At 32.6% G+C, this 17,799-nt stretch overlaps 2 protein-coding genes across 2 annotated transcripts; both read right to left on the minus strand.

Annotated features, from left to right (window-relative positions):
- Positions 1–3,066: 3,066 nt before the first annotated feature.
- On the minus strand, positions 3,067–3,513 carry LOC143081039 (serpin B6-like). The gene has a single exon (XM_076257275.1). The coding sequence runs from the start codon at positions 3,511–3,513 to the stop codon at positions 3,067–3,069; it is 447 nt and encodes a 148-aa protein (XP_076113390.1).
- A 4,043-nt stretch (positions 3,514–7,556) lies between these two features.
- On the minus strand, positions 7,557–8,288 carry LOC143081040 (antithrombin-III-like). Its single transcript, XM_076257276.1, has one exon. It carries the CDS (start codon positions 8,286–8,288, stop codon positions 7,557–7,559), a length of 732 nt encoding a protein of 243 aa, XP_076113391.1.
- Between the last annotated feature and the right edge of the window lie 9,511 nt (positions 8,289–17,799).

Raw genomic sequence — 17,799 nt, forward strand, 5'->3', positions numbered from 1 at the left:
TTGGATTCTACACGAAAGGTGCCATATGTGGAGTAGGATGTGCTTATCCTGCCGGAGTACTTAAGATCACCATCGGTTTCTGGTGGGATTCGTGTTCCTCATTTGGTTTTTTATGCTTTGTTGTTTATGATGTTGTGTGTCATTTGGTTTATATTTGTCATTGCGTTGTCAGTTTATTTTCGACTTTAAGTTTGAATGTTCTTTCTTTGCCTCTGTTTTTTAAACAAATGTATTGAATTAATTGGTGTTTTGTTATATGGTTTTTAGTCTAAAAGAATACAATAAAGGACTCTAGTTTTCTCGTTTGAATTGTTTCTAATTTTTCATCAAGCTCCGTAATAGCATACTATACGTTTTTGAGATTTTCTCATTATTGAAGACGGACGATGACCTAATAATGCTAATATCCACGTCATTTGAACTCTGGTGAATATGTTTAGTATTCCCGTAAGCAATGATTCCACATCTTCTTTCCATATTGTGCTGTTACTCATTGATATTGACGTCATTACTGACTTTCTTACTTCATGTTCCGTTATATACTAGCTACGATGTTCTTCGCTGATCTATTTAAATTTGATCGTTCATTTGATTTAACTAGCAGCGCGGCTTGAAGACTCAGTCTACTTGAAATGTTTATGGTGATACACAGCATAGGCTTGTGTTTCTTAAACTGTGTTTGCACACTGATTCATTATGTTGATAGTTTTTTAACTCATAGTAATTGAGCTTTTTTTCTTACGATATTGACGTTCAAATTTCGTCAAATAGAATTGTCATATGTGTGACGTGTATGTGTCTTGTTTCATTACATGTAGTTTGCATTGGTGGTTCGATGTAGTTTGAACGATTTCACTCTATCAAGCGTACAACTTAAGTCATTTGTATAACAGTTACCTTATTCATCTTTTACTTTGACGAAAACAGAACACATAAAATGTAAATAAATGATATCTTATCACGTTCATATTTAAAAGGCATAAAAGGCAGTGGCTATTTGACCGGCACCGGCTAAATAGCAAATTTGCTATTTGACCGGCACCGGCTAAATAGCAAATTTGCTATTTGACCGGCACGGGCAAAATAGCAAATTTGCTATTTAGCCTGCTCTGATTAAATTATATCTCACTGGAATTAAAATGTAAGAATGATAATTAAATATCAAAATTTTATATTTAAAAACTTTTATTACTGTTACTTACATGTATATGTAACAGGAGGGGTTTTTAAGTTGTGTATTTCCCTAATCACAAGGCAAAATCAAATGACAAAAGACATCAAAAATGAATGTACAACAACTGTCATATTCCTGACTTCGTACAGGCATTTTTAAATGTAGAAAATGGTGGATTAAACCTGGTTTAATACTTTATAATATTGATTAAAAGCATGAACACACTTTTGCATATACATTATTAAATATGTAGGACTCAAATCTATGATGGGTTCTAAATCTATGGAAGATTCCTAATCTATAGTAAATGTGACGATATGCCATCCCAAATCTATGGCAGATTTTTACAATCCTAAACTATGGCAAGTTTTGTAATTTCCTAATCTATGGCGGATTTTTGTTGTTTCCAAATCTATGGTAGTTTGTGCAAATGTAGAACAAGGCATCACTAACTTGTCTTAAATAAGTTGACATGTACGACAACGGGAGCATGTCTAAATCATTTGTGAAATAAAAATTCCATAATGTTCAACCAAATCGTGATGTCAAACATAAAAAAATGTAAAAGTGAAATACTATAATACCGAGATAAGGATTAAAATGATCTTTCCTGGAAAAATAAGCATTTCTTAATCTTTGCATTGTACCAGTTTAATCCATTTATTAAAACACTAGAAAGAAGTCAATTAACAAACAAGAAAGCAGTTTAAAAAAAAAAAAAAAAAAGAATTAAACAGTCTGACTTTTCACATACTATTTATTTTAGCGTTAATCAATCTTTTTTAACTGGTGACCATTTGAGTCAACTTGGTGGTATCCTGTATTTTCTCACTTTAAATACTTTGCTAGCCGTAGACGCTAAAATATTTATTATTACTCTATTCCCAAAATATCTACTACTAAAACAACTGTGCCTTTCCTAAAACGCGGGATTCGGACGGTATATCAAATAATTATTATCCGTCCTATAGATAAAAGATCACATCTTTCTTTAATTTATCGGCAAATTGTTCTAGAGGGAATTTTTTATACACAGGACTTCAGGAAAGTTTGCTGAAGTCGGCGACGACTTATACATTGTGTAATTATATTGTGACGTTATATTTTACTCTTTTTCCCGGAAAATTACGTAATTCATAAATCTGATATAGATTAGGAGAAAACAAAAATCTACCATAGATTTGACGTTTGTAACGTCATATTTGCCAAAGATTAGGAATCTGCCATAGATCTGGAACCCGCCAGAGATTTGAGTCCTACAAATATATTTTTTCTAAGTAAAATATTTAAAAAAAAGTTGATTTTTAATTCTGTGTTAAATCTATGGTTTATATATTCTGCCATGAAAAATATGTGATCGAAATTGAAGCTTTTAACGACCTTGACTGGCTATTCAGCCCTTGCACAGTCGATACCCCAGTGCAAATATTTATCTAAGCAATTATTTAAAAAAATATAAGACAAATATAAACACTCTATAACTAAATAATAAGATGCAAATTCAACAAAATCTGAGAATATATTCAATGAATTATAGCACAATAATGTAACTTCATATATTGACATGTTAAACAACCATTTTTATCAATAATAGTAATTAAATGTTAATTTTAAAACAATCCATTTTAAAGAGACATAATACTGTTTCAAAACATAGGCTCGCCATTACACTTATAAACACTTAATCTTTTAACTATCAAATTAAATATATTCTAATCATTAAACTCTCCTTTAGAAAAAAAAAACTAACACGAAAATGGTCAAAGCCACTACCAAATTTTATTAGAACAATTTATTTTATATAATAGCCATCAGAGCCATTCTTTGAATGCTACAAAAGTATACAATGTTGTCTACTAATTACCATACTGTCGCTTTTCAAAAAACTTCAACTATTTGACTTTTGGGTAGAATCGACCAATAAACAAAATAAGACCAGATTTGATATCTCTAACATAATATAAAAATGGTCTATCTGCAGTGAACCTTGGTATTGTCCTCAATCTTAAACCAAAGCGAATTGCTGTAACAGCTGCTCCCTCTATACCTGCTTCGTTCATGTTGAAAACAGCCTTATGAACAGCAACCTTGATGTGTAAGCCTTGTGTTCTCTCAATAATTAGATCTGAAAAATTAGCTTTAAATCCAAAAATGTCTTTCACTCCAAGTTTAGGTAATTCTTTTGTTAAATCACACTCGGACTCCAACTTAAATTTTGGAATGGCAATATTATAAACCGAATTTTGAAATCCTGTAGAAATATCGTTTAGAAAGTCAGGAGTTATTTTCTCTTCAATATTTGGGAGTCCATTTGTCTCATCTGGTAAAATGAAGACCATATCAAAGTAGCCACCCTTGAATGGTAACGCTATTGCAAAGAAGTCCAAACCTCGATACGAGAGAGTAAATACTTTCTTGTTATGCATCATATCAACTTCAATCTTTTTGTTGTTCGGAAGGTAAAATGTTTGTTTTCTCGTGGAACTTGGAGAAAATGGCATCCACCACGTGGCTTTAAAATATATAACATTTATAATGAACATTATAGTGTTTTTATCAAACCAATTTTCTTTGATCAAATCCTTTATTTTGCCGTTAGTCTTTTTTAATACCCACCTATTTATTTCAAATGCAGATGTCTTGGGTTTTGTAAAGTCCTTAACACTAATATCGGCTCCAAAATACTGTTTTGCATTTTCTCGGATATTTTGCAATACTGTAAATTGATCGTTTACGAACAACTTATTAGCACTTGCCAAAACAACATTAATTCCAGCTCTCTCAACTATATAAGTATGCATTGACTTGTAATATTTCAAATTCTCCTCGTCGGACAATAAACTATTTTTGAAAATAGCAGTGGAAAGTTGTTGCTTTGATCGTCCGCTTGCTCCAATCATCAACATTAGAAACGCAGCAGTGATGCTATAAGGTGATACACACAAGCTCTCTGTTTTGTTCAATCCTTTATACAAAGATGTCGAGAATCTAACTAAACTTTGTTGAAAGTCAACAGGAATATTACCCAACGAAGCCATCATATATTGCAATAAAAACGAAAATATTATACTTAGATGATCCTTACTGCAGGTACCATTCTATTTATGGTAATATACATGTGCAGTAATGCAAATTCAATGTTAACATGAAAAGTTTCGATTAAGATAATGCAATATTACTGCTCAAATGATCAAAAGGGATCAACTGACTTCCGTTGTAAATCCGTAATGTAGAGAATGTCATGGGGTCACCAGTCGATAATATGAAACAATGTTTTCCTTCTGATGCACAGTTGAAAAAAAGGAAAAACCGATTGAAATAAAAAATATGAAATATACTGTCCTTCACAAACTGTCGAAGAACTATTTTTTGAAGACACATTGGTTTCTTGTTAAAACAAATAATAAAAAACAAACTATATTTATTTTACAGGTATTCATTTGGGTCTTTAATGAAGTCAGTGAAACCGAACCACCATTCAATGACCCTCAATCATCAGATAATTGTTGCTAATTATTATTATTAGTAGTAGTAGTAGTAGTAGTAGTAGTAGTAGTAGTAGTAGTAGTAGTAGTAGTAGTAGTATATTGATGTAAGAATGTCGAGATTGAAATGAAAAAATATGAAAAAAGTAAGATCACAAAAAATACTGAACTCCGAGGAAAATTCAAAACGGAAAGTCCCGAATCAAATGGCAAAAACAAATGATAAAACACATCAAACGAATGGACAACAACTGTCATATTCCTGACTTGGTACCGGCATATTCAAATGTAGAAAATGATGGATTGCACCTAGATTTATAGCGCTAAACCTCTCACTTGTACGACAGTCGTATTAAATTCCAATAGACTGTTCTTTAGAGTCTATCGTAGAACTATTTTCTGAAAACACATTGTTCTCTTGTCAAAACAAGAATGAAAAACAAACTATACTTATTTTACTGGTATTCATTAAGGTTTTAAATGAAATCAGTGAAAGTTACAGTAGTCCATATAAATTGTGCGTGCGACGAGCATGTCTTGGTTAAGTTATAATAATTAGTTCCTAAATTAAAAATTTAAAATACAGAAATAAAAAATTAATATAATTGACATTATAGAATTATTTTTATAGATCTAAAATATGCAATATCATTATGATAAGAACTACATTACTTATTATACTTTTATAACCAGGAAGATTTGGACAATTAGGACTTAGATATAAATCAAGTTCAGACAATATATTTTAAGTGCTATAGTGACAATTTATTAATCCTTTTATCAAACCTTTTACATTTCTTTGTGTCTAATTAATTCTATTGTTAAATATATGTTTGTCGTGATGGAAATCACTCTGACCAGTCCATGACAAGTTAATCCGTTGGACACTAATCCTTTTCTATAGTAACTGTTTTTTATATATGCTTTTGTATGTTATTTTGTAGTCAGTTTAGGTCTTAGGTCTGGTACTGTCCGGACCTTGCTAATAAAGTTTAAAGTATTGGTATTCCGTCTTTGCATCACTATAACACGGAAAACTCCTGGTTATATATTGGTTGAGGTACCCGCGGCACGATCCGAGCTAGTTCCCCCAAACTAGCAAATAAATAACTTCAGAAGCAACAATATGGAAGGATCCTGGAATTTCCAGCCTTGCCGAAATGGACATCCGTTTCCGATGAGAAAAACCGATACCTGTTTGGACTTTCTGTGCAAATATTGCGGTAAGACATTGAATGTTTTCACCTACCATCGGTGTTATGCAGTTAACGCTTATTGTTACAAGTGCAGACATCATGGACATTTTGCCCGTATGTGCAATTTTCACGTTAAGTCATGTGAAATCCGAAAACCGAAGAAAAAGTCGAAATCCAAAATCCAAAGAGACAGCGATCGAATGAGAACGTTTATTGAGAAGAAACAAATGTCTCAATTTCCGTTTCAAGGACTTGAGGACAAGGAAATCTCTTCATTTACGTGCTCCGTACAGGACGAATCCGTGAAACAACACCTAAACAAGTTGAAAGAGTCTAACCGAAACTTCACCAAAGAAATCAGTATACTGAAGTGTGAAAATTCAAAATTGGATACCGTAGTGAAAGATAATGTGATATTAAGGAACAATTTGGACAAAGTAAATTTGGAACGTTTAGAACATGGCCGGATAATTCAAAAGATCGAACACGAGTTAGCCGAACATACCAGTAGAACTGAACATTTGGAAAGAGTAATAGTTCAACTGAAAGAGGAAAACCTAAATTTAACGAACGCCAGACAACGCTTAACAATGGAGTTTAAAAATACTGACATGCACTACAATCGCATCTTAAATGATATGGAAGGCGAAATTCAGAGACTGAGGGAAGAGAACGTAAACAGTAGACAAGAGATTCAACATCTAGATATAAAACATTCAAACCGAGGTGTGCGTTCGACCCTTGCAATTTGCTCGCGTGGCAATTCGCAGCAACATCATCGGCGTGGAGGAGGATACCCACGACGATAACAAAATTCATTCGGCCAACTCGGAGACCGAGTTTAGGTGAAGTAGTGGCGAATATAACCAGGAAGATTTGGACAATTAGGACTTAGATATAAATCAAGTTCAGACAATATATTTTAAGTGCTATAGTGACAATTTATTAATCCTTTTATCAAACCTTTTACATTTCTTTGTGTCTAATTAATTCTATTGTTAAATATATGTTTGTCGTGATGGAAATCACTCTGACCAGTCCATGACAAGTTAATCCGTTGGACACTAATCCTTTTCTATAGTAACTGTTTTTTATATATGCTTTTGTATGTTATTTTGTAGTCAGTTTAGGTCTTAGGTCTGGTACTGTCCGGACCTTGCTAATAAAGTTTAAAGTATTGGTATTCCGTCTTTGCATCACTATAACACGGAAAACTCCTGGTTATACTTTTGATAGTTATGATTATGGCCATGTTTAGTAAATTTGGCCAAGTAATTGTACGGAAGAAGATCTTTTGAAAAATATAAACGGATGACGGAAGCCTGACTCCACGTGATGATAGAAAACTCACTGAACCATTCGATAATAAAATTGAGAATGGAAATGGGGAATGTGTCAAAGAGACAACAACCCGACTATAGAGCAGACAACAGCATTCGACCACATTAGCAAAAAAAAAAGAATAAAAAATGTACGGAGAGTTGTTTCATTGGCACCCATACAGCATTTTCTTATATATCCATTTACAGTTACATTACTGACCGTGTTTTCTCATTGTCGGATACAACCCAAGTTTGTTTACAATAAACAATATCTAAATACGTTTTATTTAAATAATACATATAATGCCATCAGTAAAGATGCTTATAATACATGTTATAGTGTTTGCGCAATCACTGTTTTATGAATAATTATTAAAAATCATATGACCTGTGGATGGAATCGTCCAATAAACAAAATAAGACCCGATTTAATATCTCTGACATAAAACAAAAATGGTCTATTTGCCCTGAACACCATAGGTAAGGATCTAAAAAATACTCCAATTGTTGTAGCTGCAGCTCCCTCTACACCTGCTTCGTTCACGTTGAAGACGGCTTTATGGACAGCGACATCGACATATAAACCTCCTCTCCTCTCATAAATAAGATTAGAAAAATTAGCTTTGGCCTTGTTAAAGATATCTTCTACAGCAAGTTTAGTTAATTCATTTTTCAAATTAAGTTCAGTTTGTAATTTAAATTTTGGAATATATACATTCGTACGATGTTTGCTAATAAATCCAGCAGAAATATCCGATAGGAACTTTGGTGTTATCTTTGCTTCTAAATTTTGAAGCCCGTGTATTTCATTTGGTAAAATAAAGACCATATCAAACTTTCCTCCCTTGAAGGGTAATGCTATCGCAGAGAAGTCCAGACCACGGAAATATGGAATAAGTGTTTGTTGAATCATCATTTCAACTTCAATCTTTTTATTGTTAGGAAGGTAAAATATTTCTTTCTGCGTGTCTCTGGGTAAAAATTGTTTCTCCCACGTGGCTTTGAAGTATATAGCGTTAATTATAAACATTACAGTGCTTTGGTCTAACCAGTCTTCCTTTATCAAATCCTTTATTTTACCGTCTGTCTGTTCTGATACCCAGCTATTCATCTCGTAAGCAGATGCTTCAGATTTTGTAAAGTCCTTTATACTTATATCGGCTCCAAAATATCGTTTCGCATTTTCTTGGACCGTTTGCAACACTGTGAATTGGTCGCTTACGAAGAGTCTATTTGCACTAGCAAAACTAACATTGGCGCCAGCTTTTTGAGTAAGTTGACTATGAAGTGATTTATAAAACTTCAACTGTTGTTCTTCTGAAAATAAGCTATTTTGAAAAATAGCAAAGGAAATTTGTTGCTTCGATTGTCCACTTGCTCCAGTCATCACCAACAACAAAGCCGCTATGATGCTATATGGTGACAAGCAAACACTATCTGTTTTGTTCAATCCTTGAAACAAAGATGTCGAGAATTCAATCAAACTTTGTTCAAAGTCCACAGGAATATCTACTAACGTGGCCATCTCTACAGTTTAAGATGATATGCTGAGCTAAATCTTACAAGAGACAGAAATGCCTAGATATGTTTACCGATTACAATGCTGCAAAGTTTGTGTTCGAATGAGTAGTTGAGATTAACATACTTCCTTTACAAATGTTTTTTTGAAAATCTGATGTACATTTAATATAACGAAGAAAATATATTGTTGTAGTCACTCGACAGTATGCAGACATGCTGATTTTTCATACTCAAATTCACATTATTATGATATTTGATTATTAAATTAGAAAAACATATTGATTAATTTCCTTTTTCTTTTTTCAGACTTACTATATTTTTAATACATTGTAGTTCAACGGCAAGCAACATTGGACAATCTGTTTTTATTATAATAACTTTTATTAGACATGACGTTTTCAAATAAGAAAATGATTTTTTTTATATCAAAAAATGAATTTCTAATATTACAAAATCATATATTAATATTGGAAAATTAATAATTTTAAATATAAAAAAATAATTTCGATAAACGAATTTTGAATATTAAAAATTGAGTGTGGACACAGATGAGTGTGGATAGTATGTTTGGATGTTTGACAGTGTCTTATGACAAAAGGAGTTCTATGTTTTTTCCCTTTATGGTGTTATTAACTGTCTTGCACGGTGACAACAGAACTGAGCATTAGGAGTGTTATCTATTTAATATTTTTTTTTTATGTTCAAGACGGACATGGATGAGACAGTAATTACATTAGTTACCAAATGATTATGATAGAATATGTTCTACATCTTTGATTTTGGATACATTTTGTAGCTAGGAGAGCAACACATAATAGGTTCATTTTTCACATGTTTTTTTTTCCTAAATGGGAGATGATATCTAGATTTGAGAACATGATATAAGGAACCTGTAACTCAGTGGTTGTCGTTTGTTTATGTGTTACATATTAGTTTTTTGTTTATTTTTTTAACATAAATAAGGCCATTCGTTTTCTCGTTTGAATTGTTTTACATTGTCATTTCGGGGTCGTTTATAGCTGACTATGCGGTATTGGTTTTGCTCATTGTTTATGGCCGTACGGTGACCTATAGTTGTTAATTTCTGTGTCGATTTGGTCTCTTGTAGAGAATTGTCTCATTGGCAATCATACCACATCTTTTTTTATATGTATTTGCTTACTATTAGTATGGTTCTATTTATATTACTTTGTGGTGGATCGTCAGTATCATTAGTAAATTTGTTTGTTAAAATGTGGAATTGTTCCTCAGATAAGAATACATTTATTGTTTTTAGTAATGACAATGCCTGACATGATGCTTGGGGCTAGATGAGCTAGGAAGTAAACTTCTGTGCTGATTTATATCAATTCTTTGATTATATCTCCTCCAAAGCTGGTCGAAGCAAAGACAAATTTTGACCAATATGAAAATGATTTCACCAAAAGAACCTTTTTGAGCATGCTTCAAAGACTCATAACTGCTCCATAAGTAATCTGATAGAATTTCAAGCATGTGAAGCAGATATTATCAACATCTACTTAATTAGTCTTAATATGTCTAAATATCTAAAAAGTTATAGTATTCAAAAGGTATTGCAAAATTATTCCTTTTCATTTTTTGTTTTGTTATATGAATACAAATATAAGTGATACGTGTACCAATACAATATTTGTTGTGGTATGAAAGTGTAGTTATTAACATTTACTGTAACAATGTTAATTCACACAGATTAAGAAATAAACAAATGAATGGAACAGATGCTCTGCAGGGCACAGCTTTATACGACCGCAGAGGTTGAACCCTGAACGGTTGGGGCTAGTATTGACACAACATTCAAGCTGGATACAGCTCTGAATTTGGATTGTGATCAAATAGTTGACACAGCTTAGGTTTCTGACACAGAATGAATGTGGTCTAATGAACTTTAAATATTTTTTTGCTTTTGAGCAATTCACCAAGCTGTTGAATATTAATCCTTTCAAAAAAAATATACTTGAAGAAATTTTCTTTTTAATTTCGGAAATCTGAAATGAGAAAAATTGACCCCCCTCTCCCCCAATTTTTTTACCTCCCCCTTTCCCTTATTCCAAAAATGATCTCTATTCAAATTTCTAATGGAGTTTGCAACAATAACTACTCATTTAAATACATCATAAAATATTAAAATATAAAATGTCATACAGTCATGGTGATGATGCCCCCGCTAGCATATAACGTTATAAAGGGACATATATCAAGAACTGTAAAAGTGAAGCTGCCAAAAATTGAACTGAAATCAAGTTTAGAGGTAATAAGCGTTATATACATACACATTTCACTAAATTGAGTTGAGACAAACTTAAGGTAAGAGAACAGAAACTAAATAATTCTTCATTTTTTCCATTTGTAAAAGGGCATAACCCTAGAATGATAATCAAAGTGCTTGTAATCACTGAATGGTTATTAAAACTGCTTTAATTTATCAGTTGGTACATGCGTAGTAAAGTGAATTTTGCATTGTATATTGTATATAGCAATATAGCATTGATTTAAGTTGATTCAACTACCATTCTGGACAAAAGAAAGATAACTCCAATTTTTAAAGAAGATTTCATCAAGCATTGGTTTTAGGTAATTCAACAACCATTCTAGACAAAGAAAGATAACTCCAATTTATTGTCTTGAATCTACAAAAATGCTTGTTTTTGGCCCTTAATTTCTAGACTGTTTGCCCCATAACCCACAAAATATACCCCAACCTTCTACTTATGGTATTAAACATTGTGGTACAATTTCAGAACAATTGAAATACTTATACACAACTTTTTGTACTGACACCAGATTAATGCTTGTTTTGGGCACCTTTGGAACCCTTATTCCTACACCTTAGGGACCATAACCCCCAAAATCAATCCCAAGCTTCCTTTTGTGGTTATTAACATTGTGTTATATTTTTTTTTATTTCTTTTTACCTATACTAAAGTTATTATCTGAAAACCATCCGTCTTCGGACAACGACAGGATACCAATTTACCACCGCAAAAATTTCTGTGGTTGTATAAAAATTTCAAATGTACAATGAAATATAGTTTTAGAAATCGATTAGGCTAGATAGGCCTTATACATTTTTTAACATAATTGAAGGACCATTTACACTCAGGACCAAGTCATCAGTAGGCAGTACAGATGTATTAAAACAACCTAGCATCATATTGCTAGTAGCGGGAGTAGCATTCTCGGGTAAATTTGTTCTTTTTTTATAATATGTTTGGTTCAAATCAAAATAGAATGCTTTTATCTCCCTAATACTTACAGTGTACATAGAGGTGATACTACTTTGACAAATCCTTGTACATGAGAGTTGTCTGTCAAATCTTTATTTCACAAAGAATGAATTGCATAACAATGAACTGAGCAAAGTACTTTAATAATACACTTAGACAAAGAGCTAAATCCAGTGATATACTTTGTACTACAGGTCCTTCATGAACATCCATCGACCAAAACCATATCTCAAGAACATTCCGTACTACATGGTTGGATTCCTTAAGTCCTAAAAAAGACATGATTTGTTTTATTGTATTTTAAGTATATATGCACAGGTTAAACTTTCTTGTGGTAAAATCATTCAGTATCTAGCAACTATCAATTTGCTTCATGCACATATTGATATAGGTTGAGTGTCCCTCTGTTGGAAATAAGAACACACCTCCAATTTATTTTAGTCAACTGACAAAATATTAAAAACTATAAAATGTTATCTAACTTAAAGACTTGTCACAGTCTATTTACCATTGCCACTGAATCAATGATATATGTACACATAATTATATACATGTAAGACTAAAATTATAAAGTACATATATAAGACTAAAACTGACATTCGGTCTTTACTACATCTTCATTCCCCAAGTCATTTTCAAATCTGACTTCATGATAAAATAAGATTCCATATCTACAACCAATGAAAATCAAATATCCCTCTAATAGACAAGCATTTAAATCCCAGTTTTCTAAAATGGTAGTTAGGTGGAACCTAGAACTAAAACATTTGAAAAAATACTATATCTTAAATATTTCAAATGCATGTACATATAATAATATACATTCTCCAAAATTCACTATATTTTCCCCTTTTTTATCTTCTGTTTGAGACTGTACATTGACCTCTAGATGTCTTTAATTACATTCAGTTTAGTGTGGGTTGATGTTTGATTGTTATACGACCGTAGAGGTTGAACCCTGAACAGTTGGGGCAAAAAAGAATGGGCACTACATTCAAGCTTAGGTTTTGAAATAAGGGGGAAAATGTAACCTTTTCAATTTATAAAAGGGGGGGATACATTTCCATAGAATAAAACTTTTCTAAAAGATGATTCCATTTATTTTCAATAGATAATAAATATTGAAATCTATCTCATGCATCTAGAAACAGGCTCAACATTATTTCTATGCATGTATTTACATATTCCAAATGTGGACAAACCTACATTCAATATTCTACTTCAATTAGTGGAGGAGATCAAATTAAAAAGTTGCAATGGATAAATACTCCAGTGGCAGTCTTTTCTGCTAAAATCTCATGTGTAGAATGTGATATACCATTTTTGGGTCTATATATTGTCCTTTATTTTAAGGTCATTTTGACACAGCAAAATATGAAGAAAATGTAAACTATGATCTGGAAAGTGACTTCTTTTTCGCAAAATAAACCCACTAAAACTGAACTTTAAATGCAAAAGACCCCTAAATGGCTAACAGATGTTGATATAAAGAATAGTCCATGATTAAACATGTTATTAAAGAATTCATGAAATTTACATTGATTCTGTCAGTTGAATAGACTAGAATGAGATAAGTTATATAGACATAAAGGTTTTTTCCAACAATTGTGGTGTAAATTAAATCAGTTGTATTTTATGGTTGACATATTTATGTATATACATGTATGTAGATCATTGGCTTTTCAACGCATTGATATTTTATAATATCGATTATCTATTTATTGTTCTATTGTTGGCATTTTTCAGCTTCCTAAAACAGTTTTAACACAACATGAGCGCAATCAAGGGTGTCCTCACACATTTTGACGTTGCTGCAAAAATTTTGGTTGACATATGTGTCCTCTTCCAATTGGTTATTGTGCTATTAAGAACGCATTTTGGCATCACAATTTCATTTGAAAAGGCATGCAAAGTACAAATTCAAATGACATATGATAACATATGATCTGACCATATACATGCACATGTATGAGGGTAGTAATGGGGGTACCTTATTGAAGCGTTCTTGCCAAATGAAGAATAAACAGTAATTTTTAGACATTACGATAAAATGTACACTTTTTTCAGACGATTTAAAAAATCAGCTGAATTTGACAAATCAGGCTATTTGTTTTCCGAAAATAACAGTAACGATAATTATTTGAGACATCTGTCAAATCACCTTAAGGATATTTTGACTAATCGCAGTTAAATTGTAACCAATTTGAAGCTAACAGTAGCCGAGAATGACTGTTTGACGCCTGACAGTAAAGGGCATTAACACCCTCATGTATGTACATGTTATCAGCTTTTCTACATATAAGCCAGTGAGCCGCAATGAACTTAATGGCGAGTGAGTGCAGCTAATTGGTGACCTTCTGCTGTTGTCTGCTCTATGGTCGGGTTGTTGTCTCTTTGGCACATTCCCCATTTCCATTCTCAATGTTAATGTGAATCAAATTGTGTCCTCAGTTGGGGAAATTTAAAGGGATCTATATGAAGAAAACCTGATCATCTGTTCATCGTTCTGTTACTGGCTTTTTCACCTCCATAACTTAATTGGCCTATGACATTTTTTACAGACAAAAGCAAGCTTGATAACTTCTCCTCACACACATGTTTATATATATCAGCTTATCTACACATGAATATCATTAAATATTTGCCAGTAAACCATAATGAAAATTTTTAGTGAGTGAGCCCAGCTAATGAGCTAAAATGTATCAAACTGTGTGCTCAGTCAGAGTTGGTGATATTTTAAGGTATCTTTACAAAGAGAACCTGAAAATCTCAGTGGCGGATCCAGAACTTTCCATAAAGGGGTGGGGGGCTCTGACTGACCAGAGGGATGCCCACTCCTGTCATGCTTCGATGATTTCCTATATAATCAACTAAATTTTTCCCACCCCCTGGGTCTGTCTATGCATCTGTTTATCGTTCGAATTCTGCGAATTAGTACTAATACTGTCTTTTTTCCCCTCCCTTATTTGACCCTAGACAGTTGCGTATCTGTTTATCGTTCTATCACTGGCATTTTAGACTAGATATTTCATGCGTACAAACCTGACCTAAACACCCATGTTCTATTGACCCTTTCGGGATCCAGGATGTCTTTTTTTGAATTTCGGGATTTGATATTTTTTTTAATTCGGGACTTCGGGATTTCATGTTTTTAATTTCAGGATTTCTGGATCAGGACCATTCCGATCCCACTCTTAAACAGCTGTTAAATAATGACTTATTTAGACTTACCTTCTAATACTATATAAAGATCACAACTCCGAACAGGAACAATGACACCATGTCTAATTTACTTGGACTACTGAGCAGCTGATATGCAAAGCTAAAAACAGACACATAGCCCCACAGGACGCAATTACGACTGGACACAATTTTGAACGATTTCCAATGTTTGCCCTCTGAGATCATATTTACTTATATTTATCAATAAATGTTTTTATAAATAAAAACTCTATTAAAATTCCCTTGTTTTCATGATAATACAATTTATGTGCACTTGGTGAATGTTGATGACGATGACAAAATCATTCTAAAAATATTATAAGAATGGCAATCTGGCCTGCATGTTATATAAAAAAAAACCATAAAGGTAAGTGCATATTGTCTTCTTTTGTTAATATATGGAAAGAAAAATATCTGCTGATTCTGTTCATATACGTGATGCCTTTTATCTTGCCCAAATAACCCCACAATTGACGTTTTTTAGACTCTTGTGACCCTATTTATGGTCAAAAGAAAATATGTTAATTTTATTGAAAAGTCCAGAGAACTCCGAAAGAAATGTTGCCCTATATAAAAAAAAATCATAGATGAATGCTAAGTACACCACCGAAATGTATGAACTTGAATTTAGTGCTTCTTTAAAGGAGTAACTTACACAAAAAAAAAATCTTTCCTTTACACATGACCGACATTTCGTCTGCAACCACTGCTGAAGTAATTGAAGTAAAAAACAAACTTGTGCATCTTATTTTCCTATGAAAATGTGTTTGAGATAACGATTAATGTATGCTTTATCAATCTAGACTGTTGTAATTGATTTCTTCTGCAAGATATATCAATATAGTGCTGTTCGGAATTGCGTCCATATGTGGCTATCTTGACCCGTAAAACAGGGTCACACAAATCTTACTAAAGTAACCTAACGTGAATAAAAATGTATGTGGGATATGATGCAAAATGGAAAGCCTTCATACATCTTAAATTCTATATGGTATAAACAATTCAAGAAAAGTAGTTTACATAAAAAAATATTAATCACAGTTCAAAAAGCGTTCGTAATTGTGTCCGGTGAGGCTAAATAACATAAAATAGAGATTGAAAGATTGATTGCACTTTAAATGTATAATTCAGACACGTGTTACATGCTGCACGCGGCAGGTGGAAGATAGGTCCGCTGCTGTATGCCCTGAGGTAATCGGTGCCCCAGGTAACCGGGGGAATTGGTCATCGATTACTTCGCACGAAAATATAGTTCCCTATGTAGATCAATCTTAATACCACATTGTAATGTGACTTAATACCAAAACCAATGTAATTAAATAATGTCTTCATTCTCATTATAGAACTTCATGGACGTTGTAATGTTTATGTTATGAATGTGTTCATGTGAACTGAGTTCATTGGAGATGAATTGGTTGAATTTTAAGGTTGTTTTTTTGGGGGGGGATGACCTCAGGTTACCCCCCGTAATTAAGGAATAGTAAATACTATGCTATGATATATTTTATGCTGCAATAAACTAATTTTTTTTTCATTCTGAATGTAGAACTTTATGGACACTGCATAGCTTATGTCATATATTTGTTAAGATAAGAATTGAGTTAGATTGGTTATATTTCTTGGGGTTTTTTTTAATTTTAGTTTTGGGGGGTTGGGGTTACCTTAGTTATCCATGTAATAAAATAGTAATAGATACAATGCTAGGGTAAAATGTAGGACTTCATAAACGTTGTATTGTTTGTGTAATGTATTCTTTAAGGGGAACTGAGCTAATTTTGAGTTAAATGGATTATACTCGGGTTTTATTTTTGGGGTACCCCTGTAATGAAAGAATAATAGACACAATGCTAGCGTATATTATTATGCTGTAATAAACTAATTTCTTCATTTTAAATGTAGGACTTCATGGACATGATGAACATTGCATAGTTTATGTCATATGTTTGTTACGATAACATGAGCTTAATTGGTAATATTTATGGGGTTTTTTCCGGAGGGTTACCATATGTACCACTTGTAATGAATAAATAATAGATACAATGCTAGGGTTTAAAATTCTGTAATAAATCATTTTTTTCACTTTAAAATGTAGGACTTCATGGACGTTGTATTGTTTGTGTAATGTTTCTCTTCAGATAAACTGAGTTAATTTGATTAAAATGGGTTATATTTGTCTTTTAGTGAGAAGGTGACCTCATGTACCCCCTTCAATAAAAGATATATATATACCATTCTAGAGTATATAATTATGTTGTAATATCTTACAACAGATTACATGAGGGCTTTCTTAAACCAGTCTTCATGCAATACATATTACCTAATTTCACCTTCATTCAACCAGTCTTTATACACTACACTGCATTAAGATTTGTTTTATAATCGTGACCTCAGGTAATCTGTCTATACAGACAGGTTAAATAAAGGTGACCTCAGGTAAACTGTTGTGTATGAAGACTGGCTTAATAAAGCTGACATCAGGTAATCTGTAGTGTATAGAGATTTGTTTAAAAAACGTTACCTCAGGTGATGTGTTGTGTATAAAGACTGGTTTAATTAAGGGGACCTCAGGTAATCTTAAGTGTATGAAGACTGGATGAAAGAAGATGAAATCAGATAATCTGAAGTATATGAAGA

Source organism: Mytilus galloprovincialis, chromosome 6 (assembly GCF_965363235.1).
Source record: "Mytilus galloprovincialis chromosome 6, xbMytGall1.hap1.1, whole genome shotgun sequence".
Classification (NCBI taxonomy): Eukaryota; Metazoa; Mollusca; class Bivalvia; order Mytilida; family Mytilidae; genus Mytilus; species Mytilus galloprovincialis.

Coding starts and splice junctions, on each gene's coding strand:
- LOC143081039 (XM_076257275.1), bottom strand. CDS start 3,513: ATGGTCTTCATTTTACCAGATGAGACAAATGGACTCCCAAATATTGAA.
- LOC143081040 (XM_076257276.1), bottom strand. CDS start 8,288: ATGAATAGCTGGGTATCAGAACAGACAGACGGTAAAATAAAGGATTTG.